The sequence below is a fragment of the Quercus robur genome, chromosome 11 (genome assembly GCF_932294415.1).
Source record: "Quercus robur chromosome 11, dhQueRobu3.1, whole genome shotgun sequence".
Taxonomy (NCBI): Eukaryota; Viridiplantae; Streptophyta; class Magnoliopsida; order Fagales; family Fagaceae; genus Quercus; species Quercus robur.
In genome coordinates this window covers 13,700,182-13,715,896 of record NC_065544.1, presented here as the reverse complement: position 1 = coordinate 13,715,896, position 15,715 = coordinate 13,700,182, and the positions used below count along the sequence as shown (strand labels likewise).

General features: G+C 30.4%; 1 protein-coding gene across 1 annotated transcript; it reads left to right on the top strand.

The window, feature by feature from the left end:
* Window positions 1–10,630: 10,630 nt before the first annotated feature.
* LOC126706987 (protein RGF1 INDUCIBLE TRANSCRIPTION FACTOR 1) lies at window positions 10,631–14,455 on the top strand. The gene is made up of 5 exons (XM_050406576.1): window positions 10,631–11,169; window positions 12,948–13,022; window positions 13,142–13,282; window positions 13,767–14,189; window positions 14,220–14,455. Exons 1-4 carry the CDS (start codon window positions 10,924–10,926, stop codon window positions 14,100–14,102), a joined length of 798 nt encoding a protein of 265 aa, XP_050262533.1. The 5' UTR covers window positions 10,631–10,923; the 3' UTR covers window positions 14,103–14,189; window positions 14,220–14,455.
* Window positions 14,456–15,715: the final 1,260 nt, after the last annotated feature.

Here is a 15,715-nt window from a genome sequence, read left to right as displayed (position 1 = left end):
ACGGTGTGCAACAAAAGAATTCATAATTGAAATCTTTTTATAGTAGGAGGAAAAATGTGGAGTAAAGAGAGTAGGAGAAAAGCAAAGTAGGTATTTAAAAAATATTCATACATGTATTTTGAAATAAATTGACAAATTTTTTTTCCTTTATAATTTACCATGAAATAATGTAAACTTCATATGTGTTTAGGTAAGAAAAAGGGTATTGTGCAAAATCAACCCCATGATTTAAACCAGTAATAGTAAAAATAAAATAAATTAACAAGTATACGCACAAAAACTATGAGACCATGATATTTAACTTGGCTTTATATATAACTAGTCACTAACCCGTGCGATGCACGAGATTGTTTTAAATCAAATATTAACATGTTTTGATTTAAACATTTCTCTAATTTCAATTATTGAAAGCTAAATTGACTCTAATATAAGATGAAACATGTAATTATGATGAAACTATCAAAATATTACACATAAAATCATTAAAAATGAGATAAATACAAATATTATGAAGTAATATATTACAATAATCATAATGTGCTATTACATTTGGTTTAATAAGTATTACAAAAGAACCAGTAAATAGAATAAATATACAATTGTGCTTACATCTTCAAGCTTTATACAATAATTTTCAAGAATCTATTTCCTCCCTTTCTTAGGCTCTTCTCTTTTCTCAACTTCTTTAAGCGACTTAATTTTTCGCCAAATTAGTATCAAGTATAATACCAAATTATACCAATTCATCAAAGATTTACAATGTAACACCAAACACTCTTAATGTCAATAAATTTCATAATAACCCCACCCCAACTATTGAATTATTAAAAAAGTTCAATATGTCTATAATCTTCATGAAAATAAGTATTCCATTGGCTTTCATCATGAAATTCAGAAATAAATAACAAAATAGATTATTCACATACAAAAGAACTTCAATATATTCAAGTTATAAATAAAATACCAGTACAAATTGTCCTAAGGTGAAAAATGGTATCATCTTTTGCCATATATAAATACAACATGACCTGAGACCTCAAAAGCTTATGTGAAACATGTTTAAATTGTACTATATGGTTTTATTCAAACATTACGAATACAAATGCCACAAATCTAGATATTTATGGCATTTGTTTCAAAAGTTTATGCCAAACCAAAATTAAAGGCATGCCTGAGTGTAGTTCACAAAGGCTTTGTGGCTTGGCAGTGTTGTCAAAATTTGTGCAGTCTTCCAAACAAAAAAACAATCCCAAAAAAAAAAAAAAAAAAGTCAAAATTTGTGTGGTCTTCCAAACTAAAAAACAACCCTAAATAAATAAGGATGCAGATAATATGTAAAAAGATGGGTATTTAATAATGAAAATTAAAAGGGTGTGAGTTAAAAGGGAAAAAACCTTGGGGGTGCCTACTATATTTGCCATTTATTTTTAAAAAGTCACAAATTCTAGCCAATAACAAATAAAAGTAAAAAACTTCTAAAAAATTAGTTCAAGCATTGCACAATGTAGGGATGTGTGATTAAATAATGCATATATATTTGTATGTTTCAAGAAGTTGCAAGGGTACCCAAAAAAAGTAAAAAATAGTGATGCCAATATCACATTGCACAACTTATTATTGATAGAACTACCAATATAGAAAATAGAACTCTGTTGCTCATAATTTGGCTAGGCACGCTATTAATATTCCAAACTTTTTAATGTGGATGGAGGACGTTCCATCACAACTTTTTTCTGTATTTCAGACTGATTTAGTTGATCTTTTTTAATAATATTATGTAGCTTCTTTCTCCAAAAAAAGAAAAACAGAATTGTGACGCAACTTTGATAAGTATAGTTTACAGCTTTTGTCATGTTAGAGAATGAATAGAGTATCAAGCATAATTGTAATCGATCGATCAACGATTTTATCAACACAAATTAAGTTTGACTCCATGACATCTAAATTGTAATCAAATAGCACTAAGAAAAGAATTGCTCTAAGTCTCAAAACACTAACTAAATTTGAGAAAATATTATATAATAAAGAATTGAATACAAAACATTACCTTGTGCAACATTAGCGACAAAAGCAAATTGAGAGTGGTGATGGATTTGGCTGAGATTAAAGAGAGAGGATAGGGTCTGAGTTTTGAGCCTTGAGAAAATAAAAGAGAAACAAATGAAACAAATCAAAGAGAGATTATAGGCACTGGTTAGCTACATCCTCTAATACTGAGGTGAAATTTCAAACATGATACAATACCTCTTTTAGGCATTTTGTCATATAGATGCGTGCCTAAGCATACAGGGTTCGATAATTCAAATAAATTACTAACTATAAGAGATATTATGAGGTAAAAAAACAATTTAACATCATATGGGAATCAAAATTTAACATACCTCCACTTTTTGAAATTCCAATAGAAGGTTTATCAGTTCCAAAGCTAGTCTCTATTGCAACAATTCAAGAATTAGTGCTCGAATATGTAATGAACAAACTCATAGGAATTTTTTGTATTTAGCTTTGGACATGTAAATATGTAACGAACAATACTATGAAACCAAATAATGTTGTATCTGGAAGGAGTAAATATCTAAACCTTTTTCCTCTCTGTTTTGCACAATTATTGTTGCTCCTCCTCCTCTAATGAAGTGGTCATGATGTGCACATTTACTGATAACTTGCAATCATCAAATCACAGCTGATAGCCAAGCCAATAATTTAAACAAATTACAAAGTTTATTATTACAAACATGATAGCTTCCCTACCCAAGCATAAAGTGTTCACATAATTCATATAAAATACAAACTATCTGACCTAAAATTTCAAAGTGCCATAAGTTTAATTGTTAAAAGAGGGGAAAAAAATAAATTTAACATACCTCCATGTTTATAAATTCCAATTGAACATTTAGCAGTTCAGAAGCTAGTCTCCGCTATAACAATGCAAGAATTAGCTTGAGTTAGTGTTTGAATTATTAAAATCGTATTGTTTAAATACAAACATAGAGGATCCATTTAACAAACAAAAAATCAATTGAAAGATCTAAACTTATATGTATGTATATTATTACACATACCCAAAGAGACAACAAAAACAGGGGTAGGTATATAAGAGAGAGAATCAAATCAAACATGTATTTCTATTTTTGCTTACTTTGAGATTGAATTCCATGACTGAAACTTAAAATCCAGAATTCCAACAACAAAAACACACAAAAACCGCTATATCTAACAGATCAGAAAATAGAAAATCAAAATTTTTGTATATAAAATCAGAACTTTTTTTTTTTTTATAGAGCAGGGTTTTGATCGCTTATCGTTGCCGGGAAAAGATTGTCTCAGATGGGAGTGGCGACCAAGGAGAAGGATTTGAGTCTAGGGTTTTCAATTTTGGGTTTCCTGTGTATTCTCTTGCACACTTCAATCGTGTTTCCAAGCTGAGTTTGTGTCAAACTCTTCTTTTTTTAAAAAAAAAGATAAGCATCCGGTCAGATGGGAGTGGAGACAAAGAAGAAGGATTTGGGTCTAGGGTTTTCAGTTTTGGGGTTTCGTATTCCAGCTGAGTTTGTAATTGTGTCTAACGCCTTTTTTTTTTTTTTTTTTTTTGCTATTAATATTCCAATATAGCAAAATAGAACTCCAATCTTGTTTTCAACCCTAGAGTTTTTAATTTTATTTTTTTAATTTATCAAAAAAAATTATTTTTTAAATATTGTGCTGATATGGAAAAAATATTTTTTAAATATTGTGCTGACGTGGAAAATTGTGGGAGCTTCAAAAGTTTCGGTTTTATATATATATATATATATATATATTTTTTTTTTTTTTTTTTAATTTATAACCAAAAAAAATATATATTCTCTTTATTATTAGACCCAAATATTAATTGATTTTTTGTATAAACTGGATTTGAATCCTACATCTCTTATTCAAAAACAAGAAATGTTACCAATTGAACTAACTTTTCTCTAAAAAAATTCCTCCTAGTTGTTGTTTGTTTCTTTTTCTTTTCTCTTTTAGAAAATTCGTATATGCATTGGTGATTCTGTGAGCATGCTTGTCTCCTCTATGTAATTGTCAAAGTATTTTGCATGGAGAGAGATCAATTGCTACCACATGTTTTTATGTACAAAATTTGCACACATGATAGGCGCAGTTTTTTTTTTTTCTTTTCCTTGAGAAAAATACACAGTAGTTTTTATTCATCATATGGCTTGCAAGCTTTGTTAGGCTAAATCCCACACTACTTTCTGTCTAAGTTTTTTTCAAATAAACTAACTTTTAACTTTTTATCTCGCATTATGTAAATAAACTACCGAAAATAAGTGACTTTCAATCACCTACTAAACTAGAAGCACAATGTTTACAAAATAAAGAGGTTAACAAATTGAACAGAGAGAGAGAGAGAGAGCTCTGCAAGTATCCGACTGGGCTCAGCTTAAGGCTGAATGATCCCACGATATTTCAAGTTTCAAGTGTGCTTTGATCTGGCCCAAGCCTAGATCGTAGACTATTTGGGCTAAACAGTGAATTACACAAAAGGAAAACAGTAAATTTATTTTATGGTAAACTGAATGCATGTGTAGTCACTTTCTCACAATTTGAGATTGATCCGAACTTCCTCCTTTTTGAGAAAAGGAAGAGCTATGATTTTGATTGCATTCAATGCAATTAGTAACAAAAAAACCTTTCAAGGATTCGAAAGCAATGTGTAGTCACTTTCATGGAACATGTCGTCATACCTGTGGTTAAATACGTTCTTGTCTCCCCAATGCTTCTTAGACCATCGGCCGACCCTTGTACTACTTTAGATGTTAGCAGTCCAAACAAAGCCCAAAGTTCAATCAGAAGGGAACAACCCAAATAAAAATTAATTTAAAAAAAAAAAAAAAACAAAAACCAAAAAACAGCCAAGACCATTCAAACTTCTAATCGGAAAAAAAAAAATGTTTAACCCAATCGGACGTCTGAACGGTCAAATTGGTAAATTTGTCTGTGACTTACCCAAATTCATTCAAGCACATCATGTACAAGTATTTAAAGAGGGCAAAATTGTAACAAATATTTACTCATAAGGATATAGATGCATGTTAGGCAAATAATACTTCAAGTAGACTTCAATTGAATAGTTGATATAAAATATAAGAAAACCATTTAAACCAAAAATATAAGCTTATGAGTTTGGATTTAACTATATTATATTAATTACTCATTTTTTTCATTATTATTCCATAGACCACAAACAAGTCCTACTAACTCCCATTTGTCTATGGGTTCAAGTTAGTTTTATTAGTAAAATGTTTTGTTATCGAATAAGAGATCTAGGATTTGATCTCCAACTATACCAAAAACCAATTGGTATTTTGGTCTGATGATAAAAAAAACAATTATCAAGAGCAAATCTCTCTCTCTCTCTCTCTCTTATGAAGGTAGTAACTCTCTTGAAGTAGTCAAACTTAACCTTTTTCACCTCAAAGTCCCATGTAATCCTAACACTACTCAAACCCTAAAGAACCTTACACATACTCAAACTCTTGAACCTTCTAGAACCCACTCCAATGCGTACCTAATTCAACTCTTGTCCTTAGGGCCGAGGTTGAGAATGAGACACCTGTCAAAGCTAAACCTTAAGGTTGGAGCTTGGGTTGGTAAGTAATGAATAAATGACACTTTATGTTGGTGAGTTTTTTCTTATTAATGTCGATATTAAGAACTTTTAATAATTTAATTTATTTATTTTGCATTAAAATTATATAAAATATATTTCTTTTTATGATGATAATATGGATTGGCAACACACCAATTTCAAAATATTTTGTTTCTTTTGATCAATTAAACATGGTTGTTGGAATGATATTTATAACATTGATTATAAATACATTTGTAAGGACTCAAAAAATAAAGGTCCAAGCTCACTTAGATCAATGGTACCTTGTCATCCTGATCAAGCCCAAACAATAGAATTTGTAGAGAGAGGAAAAATCAAGTCTAGGTGCAATTCTAAACAAAGTCCAAACTTAAGGTCGTGGAGCCTAAGTAACAAATTGTTATGAATGAAACAGCAATTGGGAATAAAGTCTACCTTGAGCAAGTCTGAGGGTCAATTATTTGTATTAAATATAGTTCAAGTTTACATCAAAATACTCATAAATCTTTTTTATTCTCTAAGGGCTTTTTCAAGATTCATCATTCCCCTATCTCCTGGGGGGTTCCCTTCCTTTTATATCCCCTTTCAAGGCATCTCAACCCTCCACTTGTACGTCAAGTGGCATTTCTCAGGATATTTGTCCCATCAAGACTCTGCTGAAGGTGGTAGAAAGGGTAGCTAGCTGTGGAGTTACTGTTCAGGGGTTATTTCCACATTAATACAGCTGATAAAGTTAGTGTAGATCATTGAATATGGAAGTGAGAGGTATCTCCTTCAGGAAACTTCCTCCCTCCATCTTTATTCCCATTATTGTCCTTTCTCCTCTCCCTCGAACTTCATAAGATACTAATTGTCCTAATTCTATTTCCATCCTCGGGTGGGCGAAATCCTTGGAGCTACTTATCCCTTCGAGCCTGGGCTATGCAAGTTATTCCTCGGTCTGATCCTCCTCGGTCCTCGAACCCCCACAACATTAATGGATCTAATCCGCTAAAATGATCATTTCACAACAATAGAGTACCAATTAGAGGATCAATGATCATTTCACAAGAATGAATATTTCATTAGTAAATAAACCAAAGCTCTAGAAAAGTGTTCTTCTCAAGATTAATATAAGAAGAAACAGATTTAGTTGTGTCTTGATATTTAATGGTTGGGCAAGGCCACTTAGGCCATTGCAAAAGGCCCCAATAAGAAATAGGCCCCAAATTTTTTTAATTAATTACTGGTATTTTTTTAGAACAAGAAAACATGGTGAACCATTTCACTTCAACAAGACCTCAAAAAAATTTCAATAATAAAAAATTCAACTTAGTTGAAATTCTAAATTGTTTAACAAAAATAAAATTATGTGAATGTACCGAATTGTCATTGTTGATCAATTTTCAATAACCATTTGAAAATTTTTAATTTTTTATAAACCTCTCTCCTACATAGTACATTGTCAATATTAACCATCTACTTTCTCACATGGCCACACTCCAAATCATGATATTTGTTGTTGATGTTAATTCATCAAGTTATGTATTGAATTTGTCTTTAATTTGGCAAATTGAGATTGTTTGAGGATTATGTTGTTAGTGCCTTTGATGAATTAGATTATATTATTTGCTTTAAATTTATTTTGTTTTGGTTATTATATAATTTTTTGTTGTAAATAGTATTTATTTTAATAATAAATATATACTAGAAATATCAATCTAGATATGAAAAACTTAAGAAAAAAAAAGGAGAAGAATATAAAGGTTAATTGAATCCCACCTAGAATCTCTTAATAAAACTGTTATTAGTAATATAAAAATTTAAGAGAGAGAGAGAGATATGGAATATGCAACAAAAAGATAACAATGAAAATAATGATAAGAATACTCAATCGTGTAATATAACAATTCTTGATAATATAAAATGACTAAATTCTTTTTCAAATGTATGTATTATAAATTTTATAGACAATGCTTGTTAGTGGTTACAATTGCTTTTTTAAAAAAGTACTTTTTCTAAACTAAAATTGATAAAATTCTAATAAAAATCTATTATATTGCAAAAAGATTAAGTAAATTAGTCATATCATCAGTTGAAAAGTATACGTTAGAGAATCTTAAATTTAAAAACATAATTAGTAATTTGGCATTTCAAAAGACAAGAAGAATGAATTTAAAGAAATTATAAAATAAAATTTAACTAAAAAAATATTTTAAAAAGAAAAAAACCGCACTTAAAATCAATGTCTTAGGCTTCAAATTGTTTCAGGCTAGCCCTAAGAAACATAATATTTTTAAGTTATGTTATTCAAAAAATAATTCAATTCTATAAACATGAATTTTCTTATTTTTTAAATTATTTTGAATTTTTCCTTGGAGAATATTTGGGAAAGCTAGTTGCACGATGTATTCCACGTGCAACTCCCTCAAATTTTACACAAATATTCTTTTACAAAGTCAGTGAACTTGCAGGCATTCCATTTGTTGCTTGTTTGATCTTTAATTGACAATCAAAATTCCAAACATGTAATTAATAGCCTACTAATCTGGTCTTTTTTTTTTTTAATGGACTTAAACTTGGATCTTATATCATTTGAATCTTTGTGTCTGTTATTCTTTTGAAAACAACATGCCTATCAAAACAATCAAAATTTTGAAATTTTTTTCTTGAATTTTGCAAAAGTTATGGGATGTATAATTGTAGTCACTTCTCCTTTTTCTTTATTTCTTTTTCTATGGGGGGAGAGGGGGTTGTGTTTCAGAATTGCGTTGAGTTTATAATTATATGGAGCCATATATAATTTATAACACCACACAAATTTTAAAGATGTTCATATTAAATTTACAAAATAACATTGGTAATCATACAATTGAGCTCTTAAGACATATTTTGTAAAGTTAATCCTTCAATGAATTAAAAGGATGTTGTTCCTTTAACTAGATCCTCTACCCGAATTTCTGCTGCTAAGCTTAATCAGTAAATGTATCAGGATTAAGACTATTTTGGTAATTCCAAATTGGACACACCTCCCAAAATTAGTAGACAACATGACTACAATTAGGTATTTTGATTCATCCAATACATACATAATATTTATTTTAGTAATTCGATGAATTTAAAACACTATTAAAGACAGACCAAGTATAAATCTTTAGGTCTCAAATAAAAATATTAAAGAAGAGGACAGACAAGTATGCATACATACAAGTAAAGGACCTCTGGGTCATATGCCAAGTTTTCTAAACCGAGGTAGTGCTGCTGTACCTATAGCTAAAACAGACAAACCAACCAAGTTTACAACAATATTTGTTAAGAATAAATACTCAAAAAAGTGTACGTCTTCTCAATATAGAGTGCATAATTTGGGCACTCCTAGGTTTAGTTGATTAAATTGGAGAACTAATGTTATGGGCAATTTTTAAATGGTCTATTGCTCCAATGTTATAAGGCAGATATCGAGATAATTTGCTTTCAGCATGAATTTTTTAAAAAAAAATTTTAAATATTTTCATTTTGATTTCAAAGTTGTGTTATTTAGCTGACAAGACATATATATGTACACACACCTTGAAAAAAGTTGATCATATATTCTCTATTTATTGTTTAAAAATATGTTAATTAATTATATTGGTTGAGGAGGTTAATAGTTGTATATGACAAGATATTTAATGTTTTTCAACCACAATAAAGGAGGGGAAGCCAAGAATCATTAGATTAATGTTTTTGATTCTCGGCAACAGATTAAACCTTTTTGATATATATATATACCTGTGGAAAAGGAGCATTAGAAACTTTCAATCTCTAAAACATGGACCTAATTTTTTTTTTTTTTTTTTTTGTCACAAATGTAAAGTCATAATTATGAGTGACAATTTCTAATATGATAAAACTATAGATTGGTGAATGTACCCATTTTACAATTAATGAGTCAAAATAGATCAACTAGTACCTTTTTATACACAATTTCTTCTTTACTGTAAATGGAAGTTGGTAACCCAGGTGTAGATGATCTAATGATGAATATTTTTTACAATTGAAAATTTTTTTATTTGATACTTTATGGATTACAGTTAAGTTTAAATAATAAAAGAAGAAACAACTACAAATTGGTCAATGGCTAGGGTTTTGGTGCGTGGGATATATAGGTTCTTAGTTCGAACCACAATTTTAAATTTTTTTTTTTTTTTTCAATCTCAAGGTGCTAGGTTTATGATTGTTTAAACACATTCTTCCCATTAAGGAGAGCGAGAAAGTATCATATAAACCAAATGATTTTAGTGCTACAAGATTAACATAATTATGATAAATCACTAATTGTATTAAAAGCTTAAGATGATATGTAAGAGTTAGAGCATTTCCAATGGTCTATGCAAAAGCAAAATATTCTCTATAATAGAGAATGAGACAAAAAAAGCCACTCCAATGGATTCTCTATACCCAAAAAAAATTTTGGCTCATGAATAGTAGTTCATTAAGTTTGATGGGCTACTGTTCATTCTTCAAATTTGTTTTTCTATTATAATAATCAAGGTGTTGAATAAAAAAATGTTGGAATATTTGTAGTTGTTAAAAAAAGAATAAATAATAAATAAAAAAATAATATTTAAATGAGATAGAAAATCTGTTGGAAAGTATATTTAAAAATGTGGGTAAATAAAAGGTAAAAATCACTATTCATTCTCCAAAAAGTATAAAATTTTGATGAATTTACTGGAGATGCTCTAAGATTATGTTTTGAATGATTTGAAGTTAGGAAATGGCTTCTCCTTTAATTTTATCTTTTTTTTCTTTCTTTTATTGATTAAAGAGAGTAAAACAAAAAACAAAACAAAATTGAAATAGAAGAGGGGTATATTGGAGAAGGAGTATAAGTTGGGTGCTCAATGTGAAACATAGTGATGTGAGGGTGCTCAAATTATTGAGAAGCAAAAGAAAATTGGTAAAATGCAGGAGAAAGAAGAAAAAAAAAAGTACAGATGGATCAACTGTATTCCCGCCATTAAGACCACTCTCAATTACACCTCATCACCCAATCCTCTCTCTCTCTCTCTCTCTCTCTCTCTCTCTCCCCTTAAAAAAAATGTAGCTTTTCAAGTCTGGAAACGACAAGAATTCTGGAACCTCCTCAGCTATAAAAAGAGTAGTAGTAGAAAAAAAAAATCTTTTGTAATTGTAGGTTTTTCCAAAAGCACTTGAGAGAACCCAAAACAAAAACAAAACCCAAAAAAAAAAAAAAAAATAGCTGACCACCCTTTTAGGCCTTTTTATTTACAGTACTCTTAGAGAATTTTCTTGGAGAGAAATTAAAAATGAGAGATATGGTTAGAGAATCATACTCTTCAGAAATGGAAGTAGTAGTAGGAGTGAACAACATGAACATGAACATGAATATGAAACCTGCATGGCTAGAAGGTCTAATGGCTGAGACATTCTTTGGTGGCTGTGGGGTCCATGAAAATCGAAGGAAGAACGAGAAGAACGTTTTTTGCTTGAACTGTTGCCTTAGTATTTGCCCTCACTGCCTACCTTCTCATGCTTCACACCCTCTTCTCCAGGTACTACTACTATATTAATTTTAACCAATTGAGTATATCATTTACAATATATGTTCAAATTCTTCATAAAAGTTACTTAATTTCAACCCAAAGTGACTGATTTCATGTTCTTGAAACCATTTTTGTTCTTGTCTTTGAGTATCTGAGCTGTTTTTAAGCGTGTTTTGTTACACAAGTTCTTGTCTTTCTCTTTCCTTTTTTTTAACAGTTCTATTGCTCTTAAATTGTTTAGGAATGAAATTCAAGTGCAATTATGTACTGAGTATACAAAAACTTCTTATGATTCTTTTTGATTGTTTGGGAAGGAAAAAAGAATCTGTGTAAGTAAATTCATTTTGATTAATCCAAGGGAAACAAAAAAAGCTGCTTAATTTTCAGTTGTACATGGTTCTGAGTGGCTCTCTAGTCTCAACCTTGATCTAGTTATATGGTGATCTTAATTATTTCTGAGAGAATTGCCACAATTTCTTTATGAACCTTTCATTTCTCATGAATTCTCCTCATTTTTGTCTAAATTTTCAGATGGTACAATCAGATTTCCTCGTTTTTCTCCTTTTCATACTTTTGTTGTCTTCTTCTTTGACCTTTTGTCTTTGGAGTTCATGCCTACCCTTATCCTGAAATGTTGTAATTTATATTTTAGTTGGTAATTTGGTATTCATAAAGAAAATAAAAGAAAAGGGAAAAAATAAAAATAAAAACACACATTTTTTAGAAGATTTTTTGTTATTTTAATGCATTTAAAATTGTAAGGTTCTCCATTTTTTATTCAATTTCTATCATGCAATAACCTTTCTTTAAGGAACCCACAATTCTTACAGAATTCCTTGATAGATTCTCTTAAATTCCTTGCTACTGTTTTTTTTTTAAATCAAAATATACACACTGTGATGAGATGTTCCTCCGTTGTTCATATACTAAATTAGATTCAATATTTTATCTCTAATAAAAAAAAAATTCTTGACTGTTTATATTTCTTTTAATTGTATTTTTTGCTAATTCTTGTGATCCATCCAAGATTGTCTGATACATTTTGTGCTGTTCAATTTACTGTGTTTTTCTAATGTAGAAAGTATTCTAGAAATGGTTCACCATGTCTTCCTTGATTCCCACTTTCTGGATTTGGTTTCTTTCCTATATATGGAAGATTTCTTTTTTTTCCTTTTTTTTTCCTGCAAAGTTCCCTCAGCTGTTGCTTTCAATGAAAGCGAAAGTTTGACCCCATTTTTCGCATTTCATTTTATTATTTGTCATTTTCTTTAAGAACCCCACTTCCATAATGTATTCACCGTACTCACTTCATTCATTTTTCCTTAAGAATGGTTGGCTGCCTACCTTTCCACCTAAAAATTTCAGATCCCCCTAGCTAGCTAGCTAGATTCTCTAGCATAATTTTAATTAAACTTTTTTCTTTTTCTTTTTTTAACTTAATTTAGATGAACTGTGCTATATATTGCTATGCACTTGATAATTATTGACTGGGTCACTATAGTCTCTGTTTACAATTACTTAATTAGTACCCGTTTGGTTATTATGTTTTGGGCAAAAAATTATGTTTGCAATTACAAAACATAATTTAATGCGTTTGATAGAATTCAGAAGCTAAACCAAACTCACCATAATTAATAAATTATCAATTATTCCAAATATTTAAACGGTTAAGAAATTATGAATTTAAATTTCTAATATTATTCTAATACAATCACGCACTTCAATGTGACTAAATTTAGTAGCTCTAACATGATCTCATTGTTGTTAAATATGATTCCATGTGACAGGTGAGACGATATGTTTATCATGATGTAGTTCGATTGGGAGATCTTGAAAAGCTCATTGACTGCTCTTTTATTCAGGTTTTTCTAAATTGAATGAGCAAGTGTGTTTTAGAAATTCAGTAATATAATAAAATTTTAATAATGTGATTTTATTTTTAGAATAACATGATGATGTTGATTTCTTCCTTGTTTGGCAGCCCTATACTATAAATAGTGCCAAGGTGATATTCTTGAATCAGAGGCCACAGTCTAGGTCTTGCAAAGGCTCTGCCAACATATGCTTGACTTGTGACAGGATTCTCCAAGAGCCATTCCACTTCTGTTCACTCTCATGCAAGGTCCATTTCGGTTTCCTCTTCTCCCTTCTTAATTGTTTACCTTATTTGAAGCGTTTTATATTCTGACAAAGTGCATTCTAAATACTTAGTCAAAGATACATTGTAGGTTATGTTTGTTTTCACTTCTAGGAAAAAACTTTTCTGTGCCGAAATCAACAAATATCCCATCTAGGGGTTTGCAAGAGAAAATCTCAAATGGATTGTGCCCTTTTTTTTTATGCCTTTTCCTATGTTGCTATTGGCTGTATATATAATAATAATAAAATTTTAGAACCTAAGAAACTCATATCAAGTGATTCTATTCTTTACCTCTTGACATACATGGGCGAAACTGCACATAAAATATTAAAATGTAATTTGAATTTTCATCAAATAGTTTAAAATTATGGTTAAATATTCATAATTTTTTTTAAGTTTTTAACTTTAGGGACAACTAATAATTTATCAATATATAATACATAAATTGATAATACAACAAATGCAGGTTGATCACATGGTGTACCAAGGTGACGATTTATCTGGCATTCTACACAAATTTGATGAATCCGACTTTGCAATTTCACAATTTGAGGGATTACGAATGGACGGCTCAGAGATCATTGATGATGATGGCCAAATTACCACAACCTCCATCGTCCTAGAGGAGCCATTGCAATATAGAGGTTCATCGTGCTCCAATGAGGCCACGAGCAATTCAGTAATTTCATGTGAACCTGAGGTGGTGAAGAAGAAGAAGAAGGGACGCGGATTCCTCCCCGGGCTTGTTCTCAATCTCAGTAGCAGGAGAAAGGGAGCTCCTCAGAGGGCTCCTCTTTCTTAGAATATGGAAATTCAAGAATTAGAGATTTGAATTTAATTATTCGTAATAATTATTACATATAATTATATATTATTAGGTTTAACTAAGGTTGGTCATGGTAGTTTACCAAAAAAAAAGGTTGGTCATGGTTGATATTTGTCCTATATGTAATGTCGTGGTAATTGCTAAGTGTTTGTACTGAGTATTGCTTTGGATTTTTCTTTCTCTTATCGGAATCTGCATGGGGCATTTCCGTTACTGACCTCAGGTGGCTAAAGAGTGACTGAATTTCAAGGACAGGCTCTCCACACCACCAATTTTGTTTTAATGTAATGGAACATGCTGGTATATATGCTATTTAACTTACATTGAAACTTGGATGTTACCATTTTTTTTTTTTTTTTTTTTTTGAATCATAGTGGCAACATAGCATATGGCTGGCAATCAAAAATTCAAATCTATTATATACAAGAACAAAGAACTTATTTGGGTGGTTATTTTATGTTGCAAACTCATGGAAAGAATTCTCCTTTGAAAATCAGCTTGCAAGGAGAGAATGCCCAAAAACTAATAAACATATGGTTAAACTTACTTTTAATTCATGTGGGACATTAGGATCATAACATATTACCACGCTTTGTAGCTGACATCCACGACGACTCACTCTAGTGACACTGATCCGATGGTAGCCTTTTCTTTTTTAGTAGCTCCACTCATCTATCAGTTATTTTAATCTAGCCTCTAAGTTGTCCCTTCCAAGATCCAACCATAAAACTGCAACTCATTTGATCCTATACTAAATGAGTTACATCCAATTACTTGACGTGGTAATTGGCTCTGATACCAAATATTGCAAACTCAGGAGTAAAACTCACCCTTGAAACCGCTTATAAGGAGAGGGTGCTCAAAAACTTATAAATACATGGTTAAATTTACACTTGATCCATGTGGGACATTAGGATCATAATATCTTAAATTAAGATGGCTTATTTAATATTAAATGAAAACGCTTTAGGGTTATGAATTAGGTTTTAGGATTTTGATTTTCTAACATCCCAAATTTATGAAACTGTTTTTGTTAGGTTCTAAATACTTTGTGTTGGCAAACCAAAAACATAAACTTATCTAGGAATAGATCTTAAGGTCTATGAAGTGTTTTTTACATTGCTTAAAGTACTACAATTCAAAATTCAAGAACGTACAAACTGTAGAAATAATAATTGAAAAGCTAACTAGCACAATCAATCGAGAGAAAGCTTCGACCAATCGAGACACAGATCTGCAAAATTTTAATTTAGTCCAATAGCCCGCGAAATGTTTAGGGTTTCAATCCAAACCTATTAGGTATAAAAGAAAAATCCTAAAGCACATTTTTCAAGTCTTGGAGGGCTACTCTTTTAAGATCTATGAGGATATTGTATCTTTTACTCTTTCAAGCACCTACCAAAGATCACACTCATATTGCTAGAACTGATGGAGTAAAGTTGCAGCCAAGCTTCAGCTATCAAGTAAACCAAAGATCAAAGACGTGAACTGGAAGTTCATGTTGGAGCAAATCCACATCAAGAAGTCTGAGGGGTTCAAAGCCCAAATTGGTAATTGTAATTAAATTTATTACAAATTGGTATTCTTAA